General features: G+C 42.4%; 1 protein-coding gene across 1 annotated transcript in view; it reads left to right on the top strand.

The window, feature by feature from the left end:
* Positions 1-25,432, top strand: part of SLC44A3 (solute carrier family 44 member 3) — a 57,614-nt gene extending 32,182 nt beyond the window's left edge. Inside the window, exons 9-16 of the mRNA XM_072127521.1 lie at positions 238-362; positions 867-1,053; positions 3,688-3,853; positions 4,216-4,369; positions 12,707-12,790; positions 21,971-22,108; positions 22,354-22,590; positions 23,492-25,432. Coding sequence (XP_071983622.1) covers positions 238-362; positions 867-1,053; positions 3,688-3,853; positions 4,216-4,369; positions 12,707-12,790; positions 21,971-22,108; positions 22,354-22,590; positions 23,492-23,596 — 1,196 coding nt within the window. The 3' untranslated portion in view covers positions 23,597-25,432. The remainder of the gene's footprint in view (positions 1-237; positions 363-866; positions 1,054-3,687; positions 3,854-4,215; positions 4,370-12,706; positions 12,791-21,970; positions 22,109-22,353; positions 22,591-23,491) is intronic.
* Positions 25,433-27,483: the final 2,051 nt, after the last annotated feature.

The following is a 27,483-nucleotide window of genomic DNA, read 5'->3' as shown; positions in this document are numbered from 1 at the left end:
AGCCCTTACAGATTGTCATTTATGTTGGCAGAGACACAACGTGTTTAACCGTTTATGGTCACTCCATTTAGTCCCAATTTATAAACATGGGTAGTCCATGTAGGTAGTTAGAGGTATAACTTGCCCCATAATAACTTCTACAACACTTCACCCGCTTCTCCAATGTGCTCTGAATACACATTTCTACGCTGCAGTGTTCAATACATGATATTTAAAGTGTTTTATGTCTCCTTCCAGTTGTTACTGGGGTTCTCTGGTGGCTGTACTGCGATCATATATACGATGTTAGCTATGAGCTGGAAAATGAAAAAGAAAATGCCAAATTTTTACTGGGATTCTCCATAATTTCAACAGTGATATCTGTAAGTATTTCTTGTATCGGTAATAACTATTGCAATACAATTGTTGGTATGTCTAACACCTACAGAAGATATTTAGGAAATGTTCCCTTAAAATTATCAAGAGGAACCTCTCAGAGTGGGACACCATCCTCATGCCTTAGGGCTTATGGCCGCTTTTCAGGGCCATGATAAACAAACACTTCTACTTCCTAGAGATGTATGAGGTCGCACTCATCTTAGTTACTTCCGTTTGGTGGTTCAGTTACTATAAGCTGGGGCCCTTGGCCATGGTCTACTGCTACAACTACACTGAGCCACTGAAAATGCAAGGAAATATAAGTGTATCTATGTATCTATTCTCTATTGCTGCCCAAGGCTGAATTTAGGTAGCAACTTAACAGTAACACTTATATGACATAGATATCTCCATTGTCTTTAATAGATATTTTGATAAAGGTTTCTTTTCAATTGACCTTATGAAACCCAAATCATTTCCATGTTTTTCTTATTTCCTTTATTCCCCAGATTTTAATTTTCATTGCAATATTCTTAATGAGAAAGAGAATAGAGATGACAATTCAGCTCTTTCAGGTTACGAGCAGCTTTATCAGCCATATCCCCTTCCTGCTGCTTCAGCCGCTCTGGACCTTTCTCATTCTTCTCTTCTACTGGATACTGTGGGTGGCGGTTCTTCTCAGCATGGGGACCTCAGGTGAGTACAGAAGCTTGTCTTCTATCATCCGGTCTGCAAACCCCTTGGCTTTATAGGGGCAGGATTTTAAAAATATGTTAATATTTTATCACCATGTTGTTTTAAGAGCAAAATTTATTTGTCATTTAGATTTTAAAAAATGTAGCTCCTTGCTGCAGTTTTGTGGTGTTTTTTGTTTCCTCAGCACTGTCAGCTGGACCGAAGATACCAGGGGTCACAGGATTCACTACGGCCAATCGGTGGTCTCAGCTGACCACTGGCATCATTGATGCCCAGTGAGGCCATTGATTGGCCGACACTAAGGGAGCTAATGCGTTATCATTGCATTTATAATATTAAGCCCATAGGCTTCTCTGAATGTTGGCTGCTGGTGGCATTGACCCATTGTATTCTCGGCTTTATCATTCCTAAACAAAAAAAGAGAAACCTACTGTACTCCGTTTGCAGTCACTCAGAATTTTCCATCTCATTGAAGCTCTATTTTCATGCAGTCACTATCGGGAGGCTTGTTCTACATTGATTTGCTCTGGACCTGTTCATTCTTCTGACTGACACCAAAGGAAGCCACATAGTGTGTAAGAGGGAGTCAGAAACCCTGCTACTACAGACTACCACTACAGGGGAATGCCTCTAGCTGGAAGGATTTTTTTGTATTGCAGAACATAGACTTCAGTGTTTAATCCTTAGAAGCGCTGACTCCGGAATGGAGCTGGCATCTGGCTGTGGCACCTGTTATTGGAGAACTCTGATTCCCAGTGTTTAATCCCATAGATGCTGTGGGCAGTAGTGATCAAGGCATTTAAGTGGTTGCTTTATAAACTGTACCCAAGTGGGTATCCATTACTGCTCATCACACAAAAAAAATAGGCTCAATGCATGTGCAGCTCCCATTCCCTTCAAATCCCATGCATAGGTCATTAATACCTGATAAAACCCATTGACGGCGCATTGACACCAGACAGAACAGCATCGAATGACAATTGGATTATGATGGATACTTTTTACTTTTGATGTTAGATCGTTGAGTGAAAGGACCTCAGTTGCCAGCGATTTGTGCATGTGATAAAGTGGATGATAGAAAAGTGACGTGCACATAGCCTTAGATTGTCAGCCTCTGGCATACATACCTTATTTATATTTTAGAGCTAGGCATGCAGCGCTATTTCTGACCACTGGGTGTCACTGTGGCAGTATGATGTATGTGTAATATGAAGGCCTGGGAAACCAATCTGCTCCTACATTAGCCACAGACAAAACTATTTTTGTTACCCTGTATGTTTTCTCTTTTAACCCCTTAAGGCATATTTTGGACATAACATAAGGGTTTGTTTCCTATGGGATAATTTGCGTTTTTTCGTGGCAGCTTGGGGTAAATATTTCATAACTTTTATTTCTGTTTTTATGGGTCAGTCATCTTGTTTTATCGAGCGGACAAAAGCGGAAACAAGTTGAGCATTGCTGGCGACATGCAATGTAAATATTATATTGTATCGTGACAACGTTTGGATCAGCGCACAAGAATATACAATAAAGATAATTGAACAAGGAGAACACAGAAAATATTTTTATTTTGGGGTGGGGGAGGGTGGGGAGACTGGAAAAACAACAGAGTTCAAGGTTGCACTCCTGGTGTATTGGTCTGGTGTATTGGGGCCGCTGTGTCTTTTCTTTTGTTCCCCATAAGATAATAAAGGGAACCTGTCATCAGGATTTCACATTTTGACCTAATGACAGGTTCCCATAGGCTATTTAATAGTAATTACCTATCTTCTTTTATAATAAACATTGCGTTTTACTACTACTGTATATAAAAGTATAACTGGGCTGAGAGCTGTCTTTTCAGTAGCCATTATAGATGTGGTATATCTGGGATGAGACTCTGGTTTCTAATAAAAAACTTTAAATGTAGAATATATCATATTACTTCAATGGAGACAATGAAAGGTTTGGTGGATAATGTGGAGGCTTCAGTTTCGTTCCAAATTCTGTGGAGTTCAATAGATTTACCACTTCAAAATACTGAAGTGTGCAAAGAGGAAAGACATGCACTGGACGGGGGGTGTCTGTATTTGTGGAAACCTGGCAGAACTAGATAAAGTTTCTAGTCATGTGTAGTGTCTGTCTTCAGTATTCTAAGACTGCAGATAAAAGAGCTAGATAACTGCTTCAAATCGAAGACAGACGGTGTAGACAGAGCTCTGAACTAGAACAGCAGCGTCTCGGTAAATTCAAGTTAAAAAAAAAAAAAAAAGACCTGTAAATCCTCACAGGACTCCTAAGAGAGACATTGAGAGTCCTGATTAACACACACACACACTCCTGATGACCCCGCCCACACCCAGTGATTGATTGACAGTGAGGGTCCTGATGACCCCGCCCACACCCTCTCCATATATCGTGCATGGTGGACAATCACTGTGTGTGGGTGAGATATAAACCCTTTATATATCACATTGCTCACTTCCTTTATATCTTTGTATCTTGCTCTCAGATAAACTAACATAAATTTCTACAGAGGCCTCTACCATAATCTTCAGTGCATATGTGTAGGGAGCCTGAGCTCTGTATAGAGCCCATTGTTATTCCATCTGTATTGTATTCCTCTTACATCAGAATTCTTATCTTTACTTCCAGGCAGTGCCCAGGTGTCATCAGATGGGCAGGTGGATTATAAACCACTGGCTGGCATCCGGTACATGTGGTGGTACCATCTATTTGGCCTCGTATGGACCAGTGAGTTCTTCCTTACTTGCCAACAAATTGTGATTTCTGGAGCGACTGTTACATGGTATTTACATAGGTGTGTAGCATTTTATGTTGGGTCTTCTCATAACTTTACTGTATATATATTGTAATCAGATTTTTAAATTGCAATTGTTTTCTGCCGTAATCCCATGTTACTCTTCTTGTACACGAGGGTAATATAGGAGAAATGCTGGTATATAGCTGTATACCTCCACATGTAAATGGCTTGTTTCCATATATAAAATGCTTTGCATAGCATGGTGCATTGCAGGTCTCTCCTAAGCTATTGCTACATTTACAATTCTGAGAATTCTGTATGAATAAAGAAGGTTATTGTGTTTGTATATTTGCTATGTTGTGTAGGTTATTATTATACAAGGTTTTATATACACAGAATTGCACATGTTTGTTTTATAGAGATAAAAAGAAAGTTCAGCATCCAATCCTGTCCTCCATGTCTCTCCTGTTCTGGTACCATCTGGGAACTGCCACCATAGGATCATTATTACTGATGCTGGTGAAAATCCCACAAATCATTTTAATGAATCTGTCTAAACTCCTTAGAAAGAGGGTAAGTCATTATGTATCACCATCTTACCATTATACACAGAAATGAAATCGCTCTGTCTGTGTGCTTGTAATTTAGAAACTTCTGACACAAGTATGTCACACATGTTTTAATAATGTCAGCATCTGACTGGGGGGGACCCCAACTGATCAGAAGATTGCCCCCAGCAATCAAGAGAATGGGGGTCCTCGTCTCATTAATGGGTGTAGGATAAGCACTCACCCTGGTACTCCAGGTTATCTCCTGTACTCCATTTCCATATTTCATTTATGAGAGTGTCAGACACTGCTGACGGAATTTCTGATTCTCCCATTGTATTGAATTAAACTGCAGGACTCGTGCTCTATCAGTGAGAGAATATGCTACTGTTCCTGGATGTCCGCTGTATATGTGTGTGTACATTTTGATGTGTATGTGCTGTGTGTATGTATATGACACTCTTTGTGTGTATATGTGATATGTGTACGAGTGTATACCGTATATACTCGAGTCAAGAAAAAAAAATGTGCTCAACTAACGACACCTTCCTGGCAGGTCCTCTGCTATCCATAGTGGCCCCGGCATCGGCTCCGTGTCCCCGTCCGTCCGTCACAGGAACCGTGAAGTCAGCCGTTCACCGACATTCTATGTGCACTGGCATCTGCACACAGTATGATGTCAGCGAATGGCTGACGTCATGTTGCCATTGACGGACAGCGTGGGGACACGGAGCCGGGGCCGCGATGGATAGAAGAGAACCTGCCAAGGGGGCGTCGGAAGGTGAGTACACATTTAGTTTTTTTCCTACAGGCATTGCATTGGGGGCAGGGGCTATATTCTAGAGGGGGGGCTGCGGGCTATATACTGGGGGGCAGGGGCTGCGGGCTATATACTGGGGGGCAGGGGCTGCGGGCTATATGTACTGGGGGCAGGGGCTGCAGGCGATATACTACAGGGGGCTGGCAGGCGATATACTACAGGGGGCAGGCCGGCTATATACTGGGGAGGCTCTGACCAATGCATTCTCAAAACTCCCCCCCCCCCCCCTCCAGTTTTTGTGTGTTAAAATTAGGGGTGCCTCCAGTATATATGGGAACTGTGTTTGTAAATTAGTACGCCAGAAGTGGGCCGCATCCAGAAGTTGCTATGGGGCCCTGCCTCTCCTTGTTATGCACCTGGCTGTGATTAGGAGATAACATTAAAAGTTGGTACAACATCATGATAAACCAGGACACTTTCTCATACATCCTGGCGCAGTGACTGTGGTAATCTTCTTATATTTTTTATCCATGGTCTCTTCTTTCTAAAATCAACTTTTTAAATTATTCTTATGAGCCAGAAGGGCTATGGGGGTGTTACTAGAGCCGCTCCATACTGCAGCACTTCACAGGTTGTTACATCCCCTGCTCCCTCAGCAACCCCCTCCTCCTTCACAGTGTGGAAAGGCTCTGGTAACACCCCAGAGCCCTTCTGGCTCATTAGTATAATTTGTTATATCACACAGCTCTGATTACTCTCTCTGATACTAACGAGCCGGGCACCTGTGTGACCATGGTCAGATTTCTGTCCACTGGAAGTAAACATAGAAGATTCTTATAGAATGACAGCAAGCAGAGATCTAGAAAACTTTGAAGAATTGATATAGAAAGTATATTGGAAAAATGTATAATCTTGCATCATGTAATCAATAACACAATGAGAATACCCCTTTAATGTTAACTTCCTGTGTATTAGGAGGCAGCAGAGACCAGTATGGAACCCAGGGAGGAAAAGGGGGTGGAATAAGTTAGTATCGTTTTGTTAGTTTTTAGTTTTTCTTGTTTTGTTTTTGATATATAATTGTGATATTTTTCTCCTTGTATGAATCAGATAACCCCTTTACAATTAATAGCAACACAAAGTGCATCATGTATGGATTCAGTCTTACTCATTTTGGCAGAGTGTAGACTGCCCCTTGTTTCTTCTGTTCCTACATAACCTGCAGTGCAGGAGCCTTGTGGTGCACACAGCCGTGCATTCATGTCAGCTGTAATATCAGACGGGAAGGAAGTAATGAGCGTCTGCGCTGGAGGATGTGCAGCACAAGGAAGGGATCATTCTGATTTTGGTTTGAGGTTCTTCAGTGGACCAGAGCAGTGAAGTAACTAACAATGTATGATTTTTCTTTTTTTTTCACTTAAATAACTACAGGTAAAACACAAATACTGTATAAAATCATGATATCACACACAACACAAACGCTGCCAGGATTGGATTTCCTAAGGCTTTCAGCCACACTTTTATCTCCATTACAGTATCTGTTATCATGCAGAATCACTCCCATAGTTTACTTTTCCATTTTTTAGCTTTAAAATGCGAGTGGCATCACTAATGATATCATACATGATGACTTCATGCTTGATTGTGTCAGACTTGGTGTAGGTGAGCATGACCTCCTCTCATGAGAATAGCATGTTCATAACTGGAATACATAATAAAGTTTTTGAAGGCTTAGGAGGAATAACTATTTATAATGAGGCACTATAGAAAAAGTTTCTGCTGGGTTCCCCCCTCTGTTGACACCAATACACAGATACTTAGGTAAGTCCGCATATACACATATAAAATGCACATATGTATAGAATGATATCATGGGAAATGTTTGCTGCTTACAAAATATGTACTGATTCTTACATATATATATACATGTCTTTTGACACTAATGACCTCAAAGGTATTATGTCACTGGAGATGATGTCGTGATCATGGAGGCTGGTATATTAGGAAAAATTAGGCAACATTTACATCTTGTGTTTTGCACAGTTTCAGCATATATGCCAGGAAAGCGTCTAATATATATGATGAACATATCAATAGACATGTTCTGGTCGGTATATGACACATATTCTGGCCAGTATATGACACATTCAGCATGAAACATTGCTTGAGGACAATAGCAGAGGACAATAGAGGCTTTAGGAGATGGATATCACTGTGTGGCATCCATTCTCGGCCTCTGCTGGACATAAGCTGTGGTAGGTTCCAGTCATATAACTGTCCATATACAGCAAAACACCCTGAACATTGGCAGCAGCCAATCAGTAGAGCCAAACCGGACAATGTATCCCACTGTATGTCCATACAATGGTGAACGCCACTGCCAATGTTGTAAGGATACAGTGAAAATTGGTGTCACTGTTTTATAGAGAGTGTTTGTGAGCTTTCTCCTCTATAGGGTGCATTATAATATTATGCATCAAATGGTAACTAGAAGATTACTATCACATAGCTACAACCATTCAGTGAGTGCCATAGATGGTAGTGAGTAGTAGAGATGACATATTATATCCGATGTTGTGCAGAAGATTATACTTGTTTTATCTAGTAAGACAACTTTGGGCAAGATCCATCTCTGGAGGGGATTTATCAGCTTGTTAAGAATTAGTAATGATGAGATTTGTCATTGCCTGTCATTCAGTACGGCTTATAGAACGCGCTGGATACTTAGGGCTATGAATTTACATGTGTTTGTTGCTTCATGCCCTATAAGAGACTATGGAAATGCAATTAGAATTAGAGTTTTGGAACGATGTTCCCGCAAGTCTGTAAGGTTCTTCTTTATTATTATCACATTCAGCTATCACACTTGTACAACAAAAAGTTATACAGATTATAAGGGGATAACAGGTGATCTTTTTGCATGTAGCAGCAGTCGTGTATGTGTACAATGGAGCTGATGAAGTCTAGGAGGATTGAATGTAGCCGGAGCATTTATGTGTGATGGCCACTCCATTCATGTCACAGGGGAGCCTGTCCCAATGTCACAGCTGAGCCGGCGGTGAGTGGGAGTAGGGACAGAAGTCATAAAAATCCTGGGAAATCCCTTTAAAGTGATCATGGTAATAAAATAATTGTCTGTCATCATCTGTGATCCCTGATCGATCAGGGATCCAGTTGAAGAACTAATAAACCAAGACAATTTGTACAAAGTGCCAAATAATCCAGATCTGCCCAGTAATGCCAAACGTGTTGTTTTATCAGACCTTGTCCGACATGTATTCACCCTGGGGGGGTGCAATTTTCAGTATATAGAAGGCATCCAATATGGGCAAAAAAAGTCCCTTCTACAAGACTGGGGAGTATGCAAGTGTTTCCGGTTACATCTTTTGGGGTGCAAATCTTTAATGAAGTGAAAAATAAAAAAGTCCAATTCTACTGCGCTGAGAAATGTCCGATTATCTTTGCACTAGTCAGGGAAGGGACCGCAGATATTTTTAGCTTTCTTTGCTTCCTCTGAGATCCAGGGAATTCCTGACTATGTAGCTATAATACTATTATAAGGAAGAGGGAACTCGGCTAATGACAGTATCATGTTAATGGGATGATGTATGGTCCATGGGATGTCCCCAGCAGCAGAAATAATACAGAACCATCATCTCAGTATCCAGGATAATATAGTACATATGACATCTGGGAATTGGATGTTTTCTGTCCGACAACTTCACATTCATCTGCTCTTTTCCCTTTTCATTTATGATTTGGCTTGACTTTACTTACTGTTTGTGCCAAACACATAAAACAATCATTCTTTGTTCATCCAGTGTTTTCTTGGCATCAGATGCTGAGGCCTTTGTGGTGATTGACTGTGTATAAAAATGCTGTTTCCTTTATTAACCAAATAAAAGAAGAGTCACTTTTTCCATGGAGGTTATATATTTTATGTCAGGGCCAGTAAATGCTATCTTTTTATTTAGATTTTTTGGCATAGTAATACTTCTAGGGTAGCCCAGCTTATATGAATGACTTATAAACCAGCTCACAACACTGTATAAGAATAAAAAACATGGTTTAAAATGTAAACATATTTTTAAAATCTTGGGCTAATTGCAGAATAATTTAGAATTTTGACAACGCTCCAGGTGTGGTTTGAGCTGTGAATTGTGTAAGGACAAGACTCTCTCATCAGGAGCATACATGACTCTCTAGATACATTCTTTGATGTACCTAAGCAGCAGCTTACTGGCATTGGTTTTTTTTAGATAAAATTTACTGTCCACTAGAGATGAGAAAATAATTAAAGATAAGATTCGTAGAAGCTTTTCTGAATTTTACTAAAAAATTCAATTAAGAATTAATCCGGTCTGATTCAGTGTTAATTTAAAGGAAATCTAATATTTGTTTTGTGGATTGTGAATCAACCATACCTTGAGAATGCTGTAGCAGCACTGATGGAGAAACATATCTTGTTTAACCCCTGAACTGAGTGGTTTTGCTTAAAAAAAAAAAACTATTGTAAAATTCAGAACCATGGGAAAGCTGTGCTCCCCGGCTGCCATTGATAAACACATTACTTCCACATACACAGGAGCTGCCTGAAGTGTCCAGACAGGACTAATCAACCTGAGATGGATGACTCCTACACTGCAGCTGGGGGATGGTGCAGCAGTTGATTACTTCTGCCTGTCAGGGACAACACCGTGAATAGTGTTCATGGCTTATGCTGGGCAGGACCAGGCTGGCCGGGACAGCCACAAGAGCGAGACAGAGCCTCATTATCATAATTTTATAATTAAGCATCAGTGTAGCTACAGCATTCTTAAGGTATGTTTGCTTCATAATTGAAGTTAAGTAACAATTAAAGTAAATGGTACATTTTTTTAAATAAAATCACCTGTTTCATTTTGTAAAAAATGTTTTAATTTTCACCAAAATGATAATAAAGGAACATAGACGTTTTAACAGGACCATGTTATTGCTGTCCAGCAGTATCCCAAGCCTTTTTCTGCTGCAGTTAGGCCCAGGAAACCCTGTACCCTATTGTACCCAGAGCATAAGTGCATGACCTTACCTTTATCTCCATTATATTTCATTTGTCTTTACCCCAAGCCTCTAAACTGAGGGCATTTGAATGAAAGATTTCAGGTCGCTATGGACCTGTAGTTGGTTTGACCCGTATGAGGGGCTGCGTGAGGGCTGTGCGCAGAGATCTATACTCCCATCTGAAGATCCCACTCCGGCGCCTTCTCTAGTGCTGCAGCAAGTGAAGCTGGGATATTGGTCTGGCTTCATTGCGCATGTGCTGTATCTACAGCATTTGGGCAGTAACGCTGGGGTGTACTGTGCCGGCTTCACTTGCTGCAATGCGCAGGCGCTGAAGGAAACAAGTTTTCTTGTTTTATGCACCTGCTTAAAAAAAAAAAGTCTTACCAAGTGATTTGAGACCCTAAAGCACCAGTCTATAAGGACCTGTGCATGGTTTAGTGTCCCAAATCGCCATGAGAGTTGCCCTTTAAATGAATGATTCAACTGCAAGAAATGACTTGTTTTTATTTTCAGGCGCCGTGTAATAAGGCGCAGAGGACATAATGTTGGCGTCATCATCCCTGTCAGAGGGTGATGGCCCCTTTTAATGGAAATTGTACAGAGTCTCAGGAAATGATGGTGGACTAATCCTATTATCTGTCATGATGAGTAAATGTGTTCAGAAAATATAATAATACAAGAACAGTGATTTACTGTAACTCGGCCACAGAAGAAAAATATACATACTGCAGTAGAGAATGTGTGTGAGCACTCATATTGAGAGTTTTTATTCTTTTGGATTTCTTTCCTTATGTTCTCCTGTGTAGTACAGTACAGGAAGATCTGATGCCAGCAATGGTTGAGGTCTAGATCTCCATAAACTGAGCTATAAAAAGCATGTCCATTTCTGATGAGCAACTATCTAAATAGAAAATAGAGAAAGCACAGGCGAGAGAATAACATAACGATGCACCCAGGAAACCTTGAATCTCATACACCCTTTAAAGGGGTTTTCCCAAGTTAGCAAGCTGTCTGCTATGCACATGGCTTAATAAGCTGATCAGTGAGGGTCTGATAGTAAAGCCCCCCCCCCCCCTCCCTCTATTTATGAAAATGGGATCCCCATTAATCCGGAGAAGGGGTTTCTGTTCTCACTAAAGCAGTGTTGGCGAACCTATGGCACGGGTGCCAGAGCTGGCACTCGGAGCACTCTCTGTTGGCACCCAGGCTATCAACCCAGCACAGAGTTTCCGGACAGGACTCAAAACCTCCTCCTGCAGTCTCTGGTCACCCAGGATGTGCTGTGATCAGTGCTATTCTAAAGCTACACATCCTTAGCTGCCTGGGACTACAGATGGAGCAAGGAGGTGCAGACAAGGTTGCATTATTATTGGAACTCCTGCTCTGGACCCCACAATTCTTGTTCAGAGGCCCCTGGAAGGAAGCTACAATGATGATCTGAATTTCTACTCTTTCTTTAAACTGTATTGGTGTTCTCAGGACACAGTTGCAATTAAAAGCCGTGACATAACAGGTAGCAACATGTTACTGCTTAAATTGCTATGTTGGCGCTTTGCTTTTAAAGTGAGTTTGGTCGTAGTTTGGGCACTCGGTCTCGCCATCACTGCACTAAAGGGTTGAGCGACAAGATGAGCATCTGTTCTGCAGCTCCATTTAATACTATGGGATTGTTGAATATTGCCAAACATAGTGCTCAGCTATCGCCGACACGAGGTGAAGTGCTGGAGATTGCCGAGGACTGTGCAGGACACATGCTCCACCTGCAAGTGAGAACAGGATCCTCCTTGTACATACTGTTGGGAGTCCATTCTCGTGATCAGTGGGTTCCCGGCAGTCTGATCCTTGCTGATCCCCCATTAGATAGGAGATAACTTAATATCTTGGTACAGCCTTTTAAAGGTGTCTCACCTACTAAGCCTGTTGTGATTGGGAAGATCTAGACCTTTTTTTTCTTTGTAGATTATGACAAGGAGAATTATTTTGTTATTTTGACATGTGTCCCAGAGATGAGACAGAGAGAATTTTGTAATCCTGGATTCCCAGAATGCAAAACCTCAAACCACTATGGATCAGAGCCTTGGGTTACATCACGTGAACTCATACCTGAGCTGTATAACACTCTGATTTTCCATTGTTTATTCTCTATTAGTCAAACGTAGGTCCAAGTTTAGTTTGTGGTAATAAGCAGGAACAATGGTGACATTTGCGCTCTAAGCTCTTCTATGTCTTTAACTCATAATCACAATGGAGCAAAATCTGTAAGAAAAAAAAATCCTAAAATTGGATTTCTCATCTCGTATAGGACAATGCTATTTCCTGTTTGGCTGGATCACAGAGGTTATTGCACTGCAGATTCTCGCAGCTGTCGAACCAGTTGTTTTCCTTCTAAAGCAGCATGTTCTGCTTGGTGGGAAAAGACATTCAGTTCATTAATCCCTACACACAGCCCCGCCACGACAGGAAAAGGGTGTGATAGTCACGGCGTGGTCAGTGTCATGCAGAATTTTTGCCTTTGTGCGATGCTCTGAATAAACACCTTTTGTATGTGTTTGTTTTTAGGACAATGCATGTACCAGGTGCACAAAACAATGCTGCTTCTCCTGTCTGTGGTCCTATGGAAAATGGCTGCGGTGCTTGAACCAGGTACAGTATTTGTTTGTACAGCCACTGGAATGTAAAGAATTGGTCACCTGCTTTAGAAAATAAGTAAAATATTTTTCCACTCCAAGAGCCTTTCTATCTGTAACTGTTACCTTACAGCAGGGGGGTCACACTTATTTTCAGCTCGGACCACTCCTTTAGTTAATGGTGGGGACCCCCAACGATCAGATCGTTATTCCCTATCATGTGGACATGGGATAACACTCAAACTTGGTCGCAACCTACTGGAAACCTTCAGTAGAAAAGCTACTTTTCATCCCTGACCCCAACCATTAAACCATATTACACACTGTGCCTATTCTACATATCACAGTACAGCTTAAAACAAGAATTTTCTTAATTTTTAATTTTATCTTAAGATTTCTCTTCCCTCTTTTCTTTTCATCTCTGCTTTGCTATCACCCCCATGAAGTCTCAGCACTGCGTCACATAACCTGACAGCGAAAAAAAACTATCTCAGCTGGCCGGTGGTGCACTGCTATCATCCTCCATATGAGTACGGGGGGGGGGGGGGGGGTTATGTTTTATATACAGTGAAATGTCCTGGTCTTTAGGTCTTTTTTTGTGACCAGTGAAACCGTTCTATCGTTAAACATTGCATTATAATAATAATTTCGGAAACCGGAGGAAACCCACGCAAACAAGGAGAGAACATATAAACTCTTTGCAGATGTTGACCCTGCAACTTGAAGCCTTGCGCTGCAAGACTTTAGTGCTAACCACTAAGCCACCGAACAATATAGAAAAGCATAGTTCTTAGCTGACTTGAGGTATACATCAGTCGTGAATCTACGCTATGCCTCTGAAACACAGCTTCAACATGTACCACCATACAGAAATGTAGTGGGCTGTTCCCATCCCCGACATAAAGGTGGTGGGGAAGCTACTACAAGGTGAAATGCCCTCTTATCACTCAAAATGTATAATTTTGTGCTGTTGGACAGTGTGCAGTGCGAGCACTCAGCCTGATCGATGTGATTTGATCTCTATTCGTAAGCTGCAGCTCTGTGGTGGATTCATATATTGTTGTATTATGACAACTATCATGAATATGGAGACATTTGAGACCCTGGGGCTAATAGATATTTCATACTGTCCAAGGAGCGTGTTAATATGTCACCCATTGCCCTGCTGCTGGCTGAGCATGGAGGAGCACGTAGCCCGACCTGTAGACTCCCTGTCTCATTAGCTAAATGGACCGTGCCCAGCATATTTAGCCTTCCTTTATCTGCATACCTTAAAAGGAAATCTAAACACTAAAATCATGATAAACCAGGGACACTTATAGATCCAGACTGCCTGGTCATCTTCCTATATTTGTTATCCGTGGCCTCCTTCTTTATTTATATATTTGCTATCCATTTTAAAATCAACTTTTAAAATTATGCTAATTCGCATGACAGGCTACTAGGGAGGTTCCCAGAGCCTCTCCGTGCTGCAGATTCACAGGCTGTTATAGTGGGCCAGGAGCACGTCTTCCTTGAAGCAGAGTAAGTGGGGGAAGTGCTGAGGGAGCAGAGGGGGAGACCGTATAACAGCCTGTGAAGTTGATTTTTAGAGGGGAGGAGGCCATAGATAACAATATAAGAAGGTGGCTGGATGTATGAGTAAGTGTCCCTGGTTTATGATGATGGATTTTGACGTTAGATTTTCTTTGAAGAAGTGTGTTTGCACACCAGCCTGTGGCTCTTGAATGTAATTTAAGGGGAACCTGTCATCATGAAGCTAATCTTTACCTGATGACAGGTTCCAGTAGCCTCTCCCATGCTTAGTCGGTATTCTGATTAGAGTCAATTCTTTATTCACATTACCTGGATCCCTGCCAGCAGCAAGAAGTGAGTCCTGGGGGATGGACAGCTCCATGATTTCATCAGTCCCGGGGCTGTCTAGCTGTAGTCCCTCTGCTATAGTGGCCAGATAAGTCAGGGTCAAACCCAGGGCTTTAGTGCAGCAAAATGATGGGTAATGGAGCTGAGCGTAGTCAACTCTGCAGAAAAGTTCTAATTATGGGTTAAACTGTGGAGTTGCCCCAAGTAGTTTTTCCAGTGGGCGAGGTTGTGACGGGAGGGTAGCCAGCGTCAGATCATTTTTTGCTCCGGCTCTGGTTGTTTTCCAGGCCGGTGTTTCCATCGCTCCCCGTTCTCCTCTGTGACTCATATTGTTACAGTAGGCTCTTTAAACCGTGCACTGAATTCAGCTGTCATACAAAGGCACGATTATTCCCAACCTACAGGACACGTCCAGAGGGGAGAAAAGCTCCACAAGGAAAGTGTTGGCCGCCTGCCTGAGAGCCATCAGCGTTTCCTAAACTTCTGACATTTAATCAGTTGTAATGTCAGGCACACAATGGCGTCCTGCTAAACTGCACTTCTGTTCTGTACATGAACATAATGAGAGGGTTTAAGAAAGGAGAGAGGAATGCTACTGAACTCTCCCATCAATACTTGGCAGCGAGAAGGGCTTTAGTTTTCCGCCCCTCACTTTTTTCTGTCGCTGCATAAGCTATTTATTACAGACAACTTCCATCATTAAAGGCACAGAAAGTGGAAACTGTATGTTAATAATCCTCTGATTATAATAGACTAGAGCCGGAGACAATGTTTCCTCCTCTGCCACCAATACCATTTGCTTATATGCATAAACAAGGTGCAGTATGTTGTAGAGCAGGAGGACCTCAACACATTCTTATACTGTATATAGAATTGGGGACAGATTTCACTTGTAATCTATTCATCTCCATTACTCCATATTCGGGATTTAGGGACTACTTAACGACTGTGCATGAATAACGGTCAATTACTGATTAGGACCACCCACTGGACTCCTAATCCCAGAATAAGATGGTTTCATCAAATCGAAACTTATTTTTTTATTTACACAGAACTATACCGTATATAAAGCTGCACTGCTCCTCCTGCTCTATAACACACTGCCTGCAAATAGGACACTATGTACAATAATAATAATAAAAATAAATCTTTATATAGCGTCATCATATTCAACACTACTTTACAGATCATGGAGTACATATACAATTAAGAAATAAAGACATTGCAGAGTGATAACATTGTCAGTTGAAACCATAGGAATGAGGGCCCTGGCCCTAACAGCTCACAGTCTATGAGAGCTGATCCTTCTACTTTATATTATGCTGCCTGTAGATGGGATACTATGTACAATCCACTTTGCTCCTCCTGCTATACAACATGCTGCCTGCAGATAGGACACTATGTACAATTTAAACTGCTTCTCGTGCTATATAACCTGCTAACTGCAGATGGACCCTATGTACAATATACTCAGCTCCTCCTGCACTATAACATGCTACTTGCAGATAGGACACTGTACAATATGCTCAACTCCTCAGGCTAACTATAGTTGGACATTATGTACAATCTGCTCCTCTCTTTCTCTATAACATGCTGCCTAAAGATAAGACACCATGTACGCTTTTTTTTCCCTAAGCTTCTGCTCTATAACATGCTGCCTGCAGATAGGACACTATGTACAATCTGCTCCACTCCTCATGCTCTATAACAAGCTACCTGCAGCTAGGACACTATGTACAACCTAATTCGCTCTTCCTGCTCTATGAAATGCTCTATAACATTCTGCCTTCAGATAGGGCACTATGTACACTCTTCTCGGTTCCTGCTCTATAACATGCTGTCTGCAGATGGGACAATGGGGCACATTTTCTTACCCATCCGGAGGAGTTCCCTGAAAGTGAATTGTCCGTGTATAATGCATTGTGCCGTGATTCACTAAGATTGTGCTCCCAATATCCTGCATGTGTTGCTTCCCAGCCCAGGTCCAACGGAGTTCTTCCTGGTGCATGTACAGTAAGTGTTTGATCTTTCGACACAATTTGAAAGTTAAATCCCGCGCTCAGTCGGATCGTCCGATGGCATGTCCCAAAATTCTGGCACATGAAAGCCAGTGCAGCTGCAACACAATCCCCAGTTAAATACCTGTCCCAGCGGCACAAATCCCAAAAATGTTGGAAAACCCAATGAAAGTGCAATCCGTGACCCTTAGTAAAAAAAAAGCCCCAATATGTAAAATCTGCCCCACTCCTCCTGCTCTATAACATGCTGTCTGCAGATAGGACACTATGTACAGTCTTCTCGGTTCCTGCTCTATAACATGCTCCCTGCAGCTTAGATTGACATTTCAGTTCCCTACAAATAGTAAATCTTTCACGAAAGACTGAAGTTAGATGTCATTTTCAGAAGGTTTTGTATCTTTTTCCCTACTATTCACTTGCACACAGAAGTTGTATCTGGATTAGCCATATGCGGCATATGGTGATATTCCCTTACATCGCGCTGTCTGTGGCAGACATACCATGGCATATAACAGTGAATCTCCTCTATACTGAATAATTCCCTCATTTTCCGGATAAGCTGCCTTTGATCTCAAGTACTAAATGGAGAACCCTACCCACACACAGGGAAACCTGGTTATCAGATCTTACTGCCAACATAAAACACTTCTTCAGACAGACTTTCCAGGGAAGGAAAGTGATAAAATAGCACTTCCTGGTAGCGATAGATGTGCTGACCTTGAGGACGTCCACCTAAGCCCTGTTCACATGCATTTGTGCATATTTATATCCTATGTCGTCTTATTCATGCGGACCTTAGATAGATGGATGAAGGTCCTATTTCCTATAGCAGTGCAACATAGTTTCCTAAGTTTGTTGATACAGCAAAGGATGGGCATTTTATAGTCTTAGATTCCATACATTCCACCTTTTGTGGTGTGGGACATGGTATTTGTGGGAGCTTATGTTATTATTATCACCAGGCAAAATATGTAATAGTTTTAAGTTTCTTTGCAACTGCAAGATATGACATGTAATCTCTATATACACAAAATATTAGTGTGTGTGACTACCACATGGGAGGTCCTAACTTAAAAATGTGGAACACAATGGGGCGCATTGACTAATGGGTTCTCTTATGTGCAAACCGCTAGTACATGTATTTAAAGGGGTTTTCCCACCAAACAAGTTAGGCCCTATCCACAGGACGGAGACCCCCACATATGACGAGAACGATGGGTCCACCGTCGGGACCCTTGTCACTCCTTAAGATAAATCGAGCACTTGGCCCCGCAAGTCCGTTCTGCTACAGTCATCTCTATGTAGCTGACTGAGATTGCCGAGCACGGCAATGTGTCGCAGCTGCACTATTCCTCGTGTGACACACATTTCTGCACTAAAAGGGCTGTTCTGGTTATCATGGTTTATCATGCAGAGTCTGACAGAAGTGTATTGCACGCCCCATGTTAAAGGTGCACTACAAAGTTGGTGCACTTTGTCGGAGCAGTGCAGGTGGCACCAGATTCATGAAGAAAGTGCGCCACAAATCATGAATCTGGCGCCCCCTGCACTATACACATAGTGCAGTCTGCACTGTTCTAAGTAAATGTGGGCCAATATATTTATGTATATTGTGCATATAATTTAAAAGTATATGTAATCTTTAGAGTGCATTGCGTCTACATGTATGTCTGGTCTTTTACTTTGCGGTCAGTGATTTCATATTGCATTGTATTTTATGACCACACCCTATATTTTTACTATATAAAAGTGTCTATAACAGTCTAGAATTTTAGCTATCCCATCCATGAGCTTATGTAACATTTGTGCATTAGTACAACCAAATATGGCCTCCTCACTTCTAAAATCAAATTTTAAAATTATACTAATGAGCCTAAAGGGCTCCTACTGCCCGTAAATTTTAAAAATTATACTAATGAGATTAAAGGACTTCTAGGGAGGTGTTACCAGAGCCCCTCCATGCTGTAGCTTCACAGGCTGTTACACTGTAGAAAAGCACTTCCTCCTCCCACTATGTGAGATTACAGCAAACAGAGGGAAGGGGGAAGTGCCCATGGGGGAGGAGTGTCAAAAAAAATGTAGGAATCACATGCAGGGGTGCAGATTTTCATATTATTAGACCCAGATTTCAGCACAAAATCTGCTCTAAAATACACATCATATTTGACACATGTGAAAAGGGGATTACTTTACATTTCTATGTGGTAAAAGGAAAGTTGTGCTGGACGGTTATGTGGAAGGATTGGCCTTTTTACCGGGGTGATCTGATATATTCTGCTACCATCACGTTGGCCCAGAGAATCCTAAAGTGATGTAAAAAGTTCATGTGTCTTGCTATGTTTCTGGGGATTATCACGCAGGTTCCCATAGTCCAGAGAACAGTCAGGCCATTGTAACCCTGGCGCTTACACCCGCTGCCTCTTCTCGCTCCTTGTAACATATTTATATTTCAGGCAGATTTATTATGGAAAGGATCTGAGAAGTATCTGGATATTTATAGAGATTACTTATCTATAGACAAAGTATATGAGATTCTCCTCCGCACACCTCTCCCAGGAGACTCCTCGCAGGATCAATGGCTCTTAATCTTAGTAAACTGGAGGTCCTGCCAACTGTAACAAAAAGTGGCTTTTCCGTATCATAAAAGCCACTGCTTTAAGCCATGAGACACGGGGAAAGGGAGATCACCTTTTTCTCTTCTTTTTCAATCAACCTATCTTTAATAAAAGATCTACCGTCAAAAATCATCATGATAAACCAGGGGCACTCATAGATCCAGGCACCGGGACTCTGGTAATCTTCTTATATTTGTTCCATGGCCTCCTTCCTTCTAAAGTTAACTTTAAAAAATATGCTAATTAACCCAAAGGGCTCCAGGGGGTGTCACCAGTGCCCCTCCCTATAGGGGCCTGTGATCCTGCCACACAATTTGCGGCCTCCCATACGGTTGTGTGAATGAGGCCTTAGTGTAATGATGATCTTTTTGTTAGGCTACATTCACACGACAGTATGGGGGACGTATGTGTGGCCGTACATACGTCCCCCATAGAAAGCCATGGGCGCACAGAGCGATACTGTGCCCAACACATGCTGCTCCATACACGGGGAAAAGATAAGACATGTCTCCCCTGCTCCTCTCCATGGCATTGGACATATGCCCACCCAACCGTAGCAATGCGAGAACACGTTCATGTAAATGTAACCTTACTGTTTTTGAAAACCTAAAAACGTGTCCATGTAATAAGGCCGCATCTTGAACGGTTTCAGAGGATCAATTATCATAGAAGATTAGATTGAATATAGGTGCAGGTCCATGAAGTCCAAACTTTATTCCTACTGTGTTGATCCAGAAGAAGACACCAAAAATATAACCATACTGAGCAGGAAAAAAAACCTCCGGACTCCCAACAAGACTCTCGAGATCGGTCTCAACCCAAGACTCTTGATAGGTTTACATTTACTGATGTGGCAGAGGTTCATAGTCTCTCTGGATGATAAATAAAATTTGACAAAATATCTCCAGAATATGTATCTGAATAACGTAAGGGGGTGAACAATGTTTTCAAACATCAATGCACCAAAAAGCTAAAATGAACAGAAAAAATGGCCTAGTCATGAACTGGTTAATAAAAGAAAACCGCACACGATTGCATTTAATATTCTCATTTTAGAGGGAAAATCTTGTATATCGGCAGTAAAATGCCCTGCCCCAGCACGTAACGTGTCCTCCTAGCAGTTATTATATTATTACTGGCCTCTGGTCCTCCCCATGATCCTGCGCTCACCCCAAACCATCAAAAACACATTTCCAGCATAACCATTAAAAGGAAAATTCCCTTTAGCTATAAACAAATAAAGCCACTTGTGGTATTGAATATTAATATTCTACATTTTTCCCATGTCCCTGTCGTGACTTATAATGCATCTTCTCTCTTCTACATACAAATACACAGATTTAGATGGTCACTAATAGAGATTCGGATTCCAGTGCGCCCCACATGACCCGGGCATATTGCCGGATTGCCTGACAAACAGTCAATCCGGCAAATTAACCCTCATGGCTACCAGCCATGGATGTGATTGGCCAAAGGGACATCCCTGGCCAATCAAAACCATGGCTAATTGCTGGGGGCGTTAATAATTAGGGCAGCACGGTGGCTTAGTGGTTAGCATTACAGCCTTGCAGCGTTGGGGACCTGGGTTCAACATCTGAAGAGAGTTTGCATGTTCTCTCCGTGTTTGCGCAGGTTTCTTCTGGGTCCTCCGGTTTCCTCCCACACTCCAAATTATACTGATAGGTTGATTAGATTGTGAGCCCCTTGCGGACAGGGACTGATTTCTGTACAGCGCTGCGTAATCAGTGTGCGCTATAAATAAAGGAATTATTATTATTATGGCATATTGGCTGTGCGGCAGCCAATTCGGGCAAATGGGAAATTCGGGTCCGGTCATCTTTAGTCACTAATTTTACAGACTTTACATAAATCAACAGAACGAGTATTGTAGCAGATAATATTAGAAAAACAGCCTAGCACCATCAGATACAACCTATAATCATACATTGCTGAACCAGAGTAACCTAAAAATGTCCGTAGTGGGGGGGTGATTACTTCCTGTCTCCAAATATCAGAATACATCTGAAGAACCTTATGCCAATAATGTGATAGTTTAGATCCCAAGTAAGACAGACCCTTCTTGAAAACGAGAATCATTAGAAACATGACTTATCACATCAAGCTCTTTCTATACTTGCTTTGTCTCTTCTCATCCTCCCTCCTCACCTCCTTATTTGTTTTTAAATCTCTGAATTCTATCAATTCTTCAAAAATGTCAAAATCTGACTGAGGTGTCAGATTACATAGAAGTTCTATGGAGGGGGGGGGGGGTGAGTCACAGCAGCTAGGTCTCTACCTAACGGAACAGAGAGGGCAGGAAAATAGAAGACTACAGCCTGCTGGAAGATGCCGTTTACACAATGACCATGTTACTCCTCATTTTCAGAAACTGGATAACTGATTTCTGAAAAGTTCTCCAAAAGTTTGTGAGATGCACTGAATATCCATTAGTCGCTGGTAATCATGTGACATCATCCCTACTGCTTACAGGTGACTCCTATCCAGAGAGTCAGAACTAATTCGCGCAGTTGCTGCTAAACGGACATTTCATTTTTGTTTCTGGACTATATAATGTACAACCAGCAAAACAGATATTCTTCAATGTGAGCGCAACCAGGGAGAACTGAGGATCCAGGCAGGGACGGTGTTTATATTCCCAGTCCCTTCCCTCTAATCCCCCTTGATCTCTCCCACTTGTAGAACGCTTACACAGCGATGGTGATTAATGGGACGTCCCTGTGTACATCTGCGCGGGAAGCCCAGGCCCTGATGGAGAAGAGCCCCTTGTCTGTGGCATTGCTCAAGTCATCCGGCGTCTTCCTGATATTTCTGGGGAAGGTGATTATTACATTATTATGTTAGATAATTATGTTTTATAATGTTTTTCTAGGCCGTAGACTATGGCATGAAAAAAACCCCCACAAATTGTGTGTGAAGAAAACCGCACAATGCACGGAGGCCCCACAGGAAATAATTCTCCTAATGTTTATAAATATCCCATAATACAACGTGTGGCGGCATTGTGTAATAACACGGACCCCGACGACTGATCTAACTAACGACTGATGTTACTTTTCCTGTAGGTTTTTGTGGTTTGCTTCACTGTATTTGGAGGGCTCATGGCTTTCAACTACCATCGAGAATTACACGTGTGGGTCATCCCCTTGCTCTTAGTTGCCTTCTTTGCCTATCTGGTGGCCCACAGCTTCTTGTGTTTGTTTGAGACTGTTGTACACAGTCTTCTCATGTGTTATGCCATAGACATGGAGACCAACGATGGCTCGTCCGAGAAGCCATATTTTATGGATCAAGAGCTGATGGTGAGTGACTTGGGATACATGTGTCCTAAAGGACTGGATGTTGTTTTGTATTTAGTCTCTGACATCTGATACTATTACCACAGTTCCCTGGTACTGTGAATAGGGCGCATCTGTCACTCGGAGGCTGCAGTTTGTCTACCATTCCCATCGTTGGACCCCTTTCTGGTCACACTTTGTAAAGTTTAACATACAAGTTCATGTACACATACACGTGACATTAGTGCGTCTGTCACTGCTTTTTACTACCTGGAGGGAGAGCGGCATGACTGACCTGACGGGTTCCCTTTAATTGTCTGTTTGTTCAGGTGGAGACGTAATTAATATTATATTTACATATGGATCAAAATATTTTGGAAATGAAGCGCTGCCACAAGCACATTCCCAGTATAACACAAGCTGAAATGGATCCACCTCAGCTTTTAGCTGCCAAACCACAGCCCCAGTGTAATGAATAGCTGCTGGGACATCCCGCAGAGCATTGTATTCAGTTACACCTGCAATAAGAGCTCCTAATGGGGAAACCACAGGGTAATTGCTGTAGGTTACCCTAGGCACCGCAGAGGACCAGGCCTGTAGTGACAATACGCAGGTGAAGTGATACAGTATAATAGTAGAAGAAAGGCAAAATAAGTTCCATAAGACCGATGCATAGAGGGAGTCAGGATAAATCCTTGGATGATTCTCCGATCTCAAGAATCTAATTCCCATTACATGAAGGGAAGCAACCATCACAGGAACCCGAGGCAGGGACTATCCCTAACAGATGTAGAAATGTGTGCTACCTATCTTCCATATTTACCCCAATATGGCTGCAGGACCTCCTACTGTTGTGCTTTCTAGGAATGGACTTCTCCTATAATAGGATGTTTCCAGTAATGCAATGTATTTTTGTATCCTCCAGACATTAATACATCAGAGCAGCAGTGACCCTGAGACGGTGAAAGCCAGACCGGTGCAGAATGGGGAGGACGGCACAGAGCTGCGCCCCATAGCGAGAGCAGACTAAACACCACCTATGGCAGATTGTGTAACGCCAAAACACATGTGGCCGAGAGAGCACTGAGCGGGGCGATCCGGACTCTCTGGTTCTGATGGATTGTGTGCACCTTGTCAGTCCACAACATTTCCACGATTCTGGAGAACTATGTGGAGCGCAGATTTCAGATCCGGCTTATAACTGTGGTACGGACACATTCACTGTAGCCATAATATCAGTTTTTATAGAATTTATGCACAACCCAGATGATACGGCTCAACACATAGATTTATTATTTTTTTTTTGCAAAGTATTTATTTTTTTTAATATCCTCTGGAACCACAGAACTATATATAATGAAAGGAATATTTAGCCATTACTTAATAAGGTCACTTACCTGGCCGGTCCCACAGCCGCCCACTGTTGCTGGTTTTTATCGTCCCGTCTATACATGTAACCAATGCCAGAGAGTGATTAAAATATCAGGGAATTTACCACATAAGAAATGGCTCTTACGACACTTCATACCCCTCCTTGCAGTGTAGACACGAGTTTTTGGGCCTAATGCACACAGACGTTATGGATCCATGTAATAAAAAGCTCTTCTGGGGATGCATGAAGCTTACAGCATTATTGGAGAGGATTTCTCGGTATGGCAGCATATGACCAGTGCCACGCAGCATCCATGCAGGGTTTTTTCCCCCCAAAAAAATAATTACAAAATTGTAGTAAAGGAAAAATACCACCTACCTGGCGGGTGTAAGTACACATTGTGACCCCCTACACATTATTATCCCTCTCCCACACCTGATGCGAGTCTATGAGATGAGGGAAGAGTAAATCTTATTTTTATACATGTAACAATGAGCTACTCCTAGATCTCCAATATATTCTATCAGAAGTAAATTCTATTTTATACAGGTGCGGAGTTATCCGTGTGCTTTATTCATGTATTATTCTTTACTGCCTGGATTTAAATGGAATTCCTACCAGGCGCCAGCACTGTGTGTACCTGGGCAAGTGCGGGACCCAGAGCTGCTGGGGGGCGCACATAAGGAATCCATGGTGGTGAGGGGGGCTGTATCTAATGAATTCATAGGACAGTGGTGTCCAACCTATGGCACGGGTGCCAGAGGTGGCACTCAGAGCCCTTTCTGTGGGCACTCAGGCCATCACCAGAGAGGACTCCAGGTATCTTCCTGCAGTCCCAGACAGCCCAGGACTTGTTGTGCACAGAGCTATTTTAAAGCAACAGTGACCTGGGACTACTGGAGGAGTGGGAAGGTGTGCACAGATCTGGATTATCATTGTAGCTCCTGCTCCAGCCCTGACAATTCTTCCTGTTTATGGGACCCTAAGGGAAGCTGCAATGATCATCCAATTTTCTTCTATTTTCTGCTTTATTGGGGTCCTCAGGTGCTGAAATGAATGAAAGCTGTGACAGAGCGGGGAGTATAAATCACTAATTACATTTCTGTGTTGGCGATAAATAAGTGGGTCTTGGTTGTAGTTTGGGCACTCAGTGTCTAAAAGGTTCCCCATCTCTGTCATAGGGGGTGATGGGGCTTTATATACAGTAAACATAAGGGGGCTGTTTGGGATGATAAACTAGGGGATATTTTAGAAAACAAGAGACTGTTTTAGTTTCTGAATTTTTATTGCCGCTATGCAAGTTCACTGCAAAGGTGCCCACTGGGGCTCTACCGCCCAGGGGCCTACTGAAACCCAGAGCCGATCCTACATCTATCAGTTGCAAACTGATATGCGCTTTAAAAAAAAAAGGCACATCATTCCCATCTCCGGTGTATATAATGAAGCCGAAGTAGTACTTTATTGTGCAAGAGCCGGACCCACAGCACAGCTATTGGTTTATTCATAACAGACTGTTCTGTGCTTGGGTTAGACCACTCCCCCATTTCCCAAGGCCACGCCCCCTTTTCAGAAAACAGCCTGAAAATTCTTGAATAAGTGTGGCACACAACATTTTTGGTGCAAATTACTCAAGAATTGAGGCATAGACGTATTGCTAAATCTTCCCCATTGTGCTTTTTAAGGCTTGAAGACTCACATGGGACAATTATTCTGTCAGATTGTGCAGGGGTGTGGTTAGGCTAAATATATAAATTGTGACTTTATAAATGCCTCAAAGACGCTCCAGTTGCCCCCCAGCTTATGAGTAGTTTATATGATTGAATAAAAAAAGGGCACAGAACTGCTGGTTAATTAAAGGGATATTCCCACAAAGACAAAGTTTCTTGTATGTACTCAGGATAATAAAATAACACTTTCTCTAATTCACTGTTATGTATGTGAAATGCTGTATTTTTGTTAATAAGTCCAACCTGTCCATCAGTCCTGCTGTACACAATTTCAGTTGCCCTTAGACATGACTCAGTAACTTTTGATTTGGGTTCAGGTGGCCGCCGTCTTGGATGAGATTGTGCAGATAAGATTTCTGTCTGTCTCTGCTTTGTGCCTGTAGCCACGTCCTCTGCTCGGAGCTCAGAGACGCTCACTGATCACATCCTGTCAGCACATGATGAGCCGAGAGAGCGGCTGCAAACTACATGGAGATAAGTGATGGGGGGGGCACATATATGCGAGATATGACAGAGCGCACAGTGTAACGGTCATTCAGACTCTGTGTAATTTCATGCATCCATGATCCATCTCATCTCTGTTTGTGTCAGTACAGTGTCAGAAGCCAGATGAAAGTGCATATACACCTTGTACCAGGATAATGTAAGCACATTGTCACCCCACAGTACTAGATGGGTCATAATGCGTCTGCTTAGAGAGGCCCCGCCCACACCATGGGATTTTGCATTGAGCAGCTGAGGAAGAGAGGAGCTAAAAACAGCAATAAACCAAGTAAAAAATTGTAAAGTAAGGGGTTAAAATGATCTTCATTGTGTTAATATCACCAGGGGATAGAAATGTGAGAATTTTTTTTATCAAGGGAAAAACCCTTTAAAGGCACAAAGCCACTTACATGGAGCCTCGTGATAAATTATCCAGGGCTTTTAAAACAGCAGGAGGGAGGGAATTGGTAGATACTTGTTGGCCATCCACCTGCTGCAGAAAAACCTGCAGCTTAACCATTCCTGCTGCGGGCTATTGGCCAACGACACAAGGCCAAGAAGTCTCTGTATCGCACAGGATGACGCCATCCTCTGCACTGTGGCCAGTCCATGAAATGCGGCTACAACATGGTCTGTGATCCATAGACTAACCCAGAGAATACCTGCAGGTAAGGCCTCGTGCACACCACATGTATTTTACGGTCCTGTTTTCAGGCACCTAAAATGGGCCATTTGTCACCCATAGGCAAACACTATGCCACCGTAAACTGTCCGTATCCCCAAAATAAGACAGTGGGCTGGCACTCGCCTGGGCAACAGACCACAAAAACGGGCTGTATACAGAACACAAGGCTGTATGGAGGGGTTTTTTCTTTTGTACTTCCATAGACTTCTATGGGGAGAGTGTACCACTAAAAAATAGGACATTTTCATTCTTTACGATTCTGCCGCCAGAAACGCAGTGACCAGGTACATCGCCGGATTTCCGATTAAAGGCAATGGCCCCCATTTTTACATCTACAAAAAGTGGTTGTGAGTCCTAATCATATTTAGATGGTTGTTGCTGCTGAGACTTGCACATGCAAAGTTTTGTATTAATTAACCATTAAATGTCACCATTTTCTACCAAAGTTTGAGGGTTCCCTGGGCCTGCAAGTGTATGATGGACACATCTACCACAGCGTCCTCAGCCCCTGGATAAACAAAGCCCTGGCCCGTGCATCCTCCATACAGAGCGGATCAGCAGGCTTCCTGTAGGATTCTTTCTGATGGACACACTTACCATGACCCGTGGTTACAACGTCTGAGATAGGTTTATTTTTTATATAAACCTTC

Source organism: Engystomops pustulosus, chromosome 10 (genome assembly GCF_040894005.1).
Source record: "Engystomops pustulosus chromosome 10, aEngPut4.maternal, whole genome shotgun sequence".
In the NCBI taxonomy this organism is placed as follows: Eukaryota; Metazoa; Chordata; class Amphibia; order Anura; family Leptodactylidae; genus Engystomops; species Engystomops pustulosus.
This window is presented reverse-complemented; position numbering and strand designations above follow the sequence as displayed.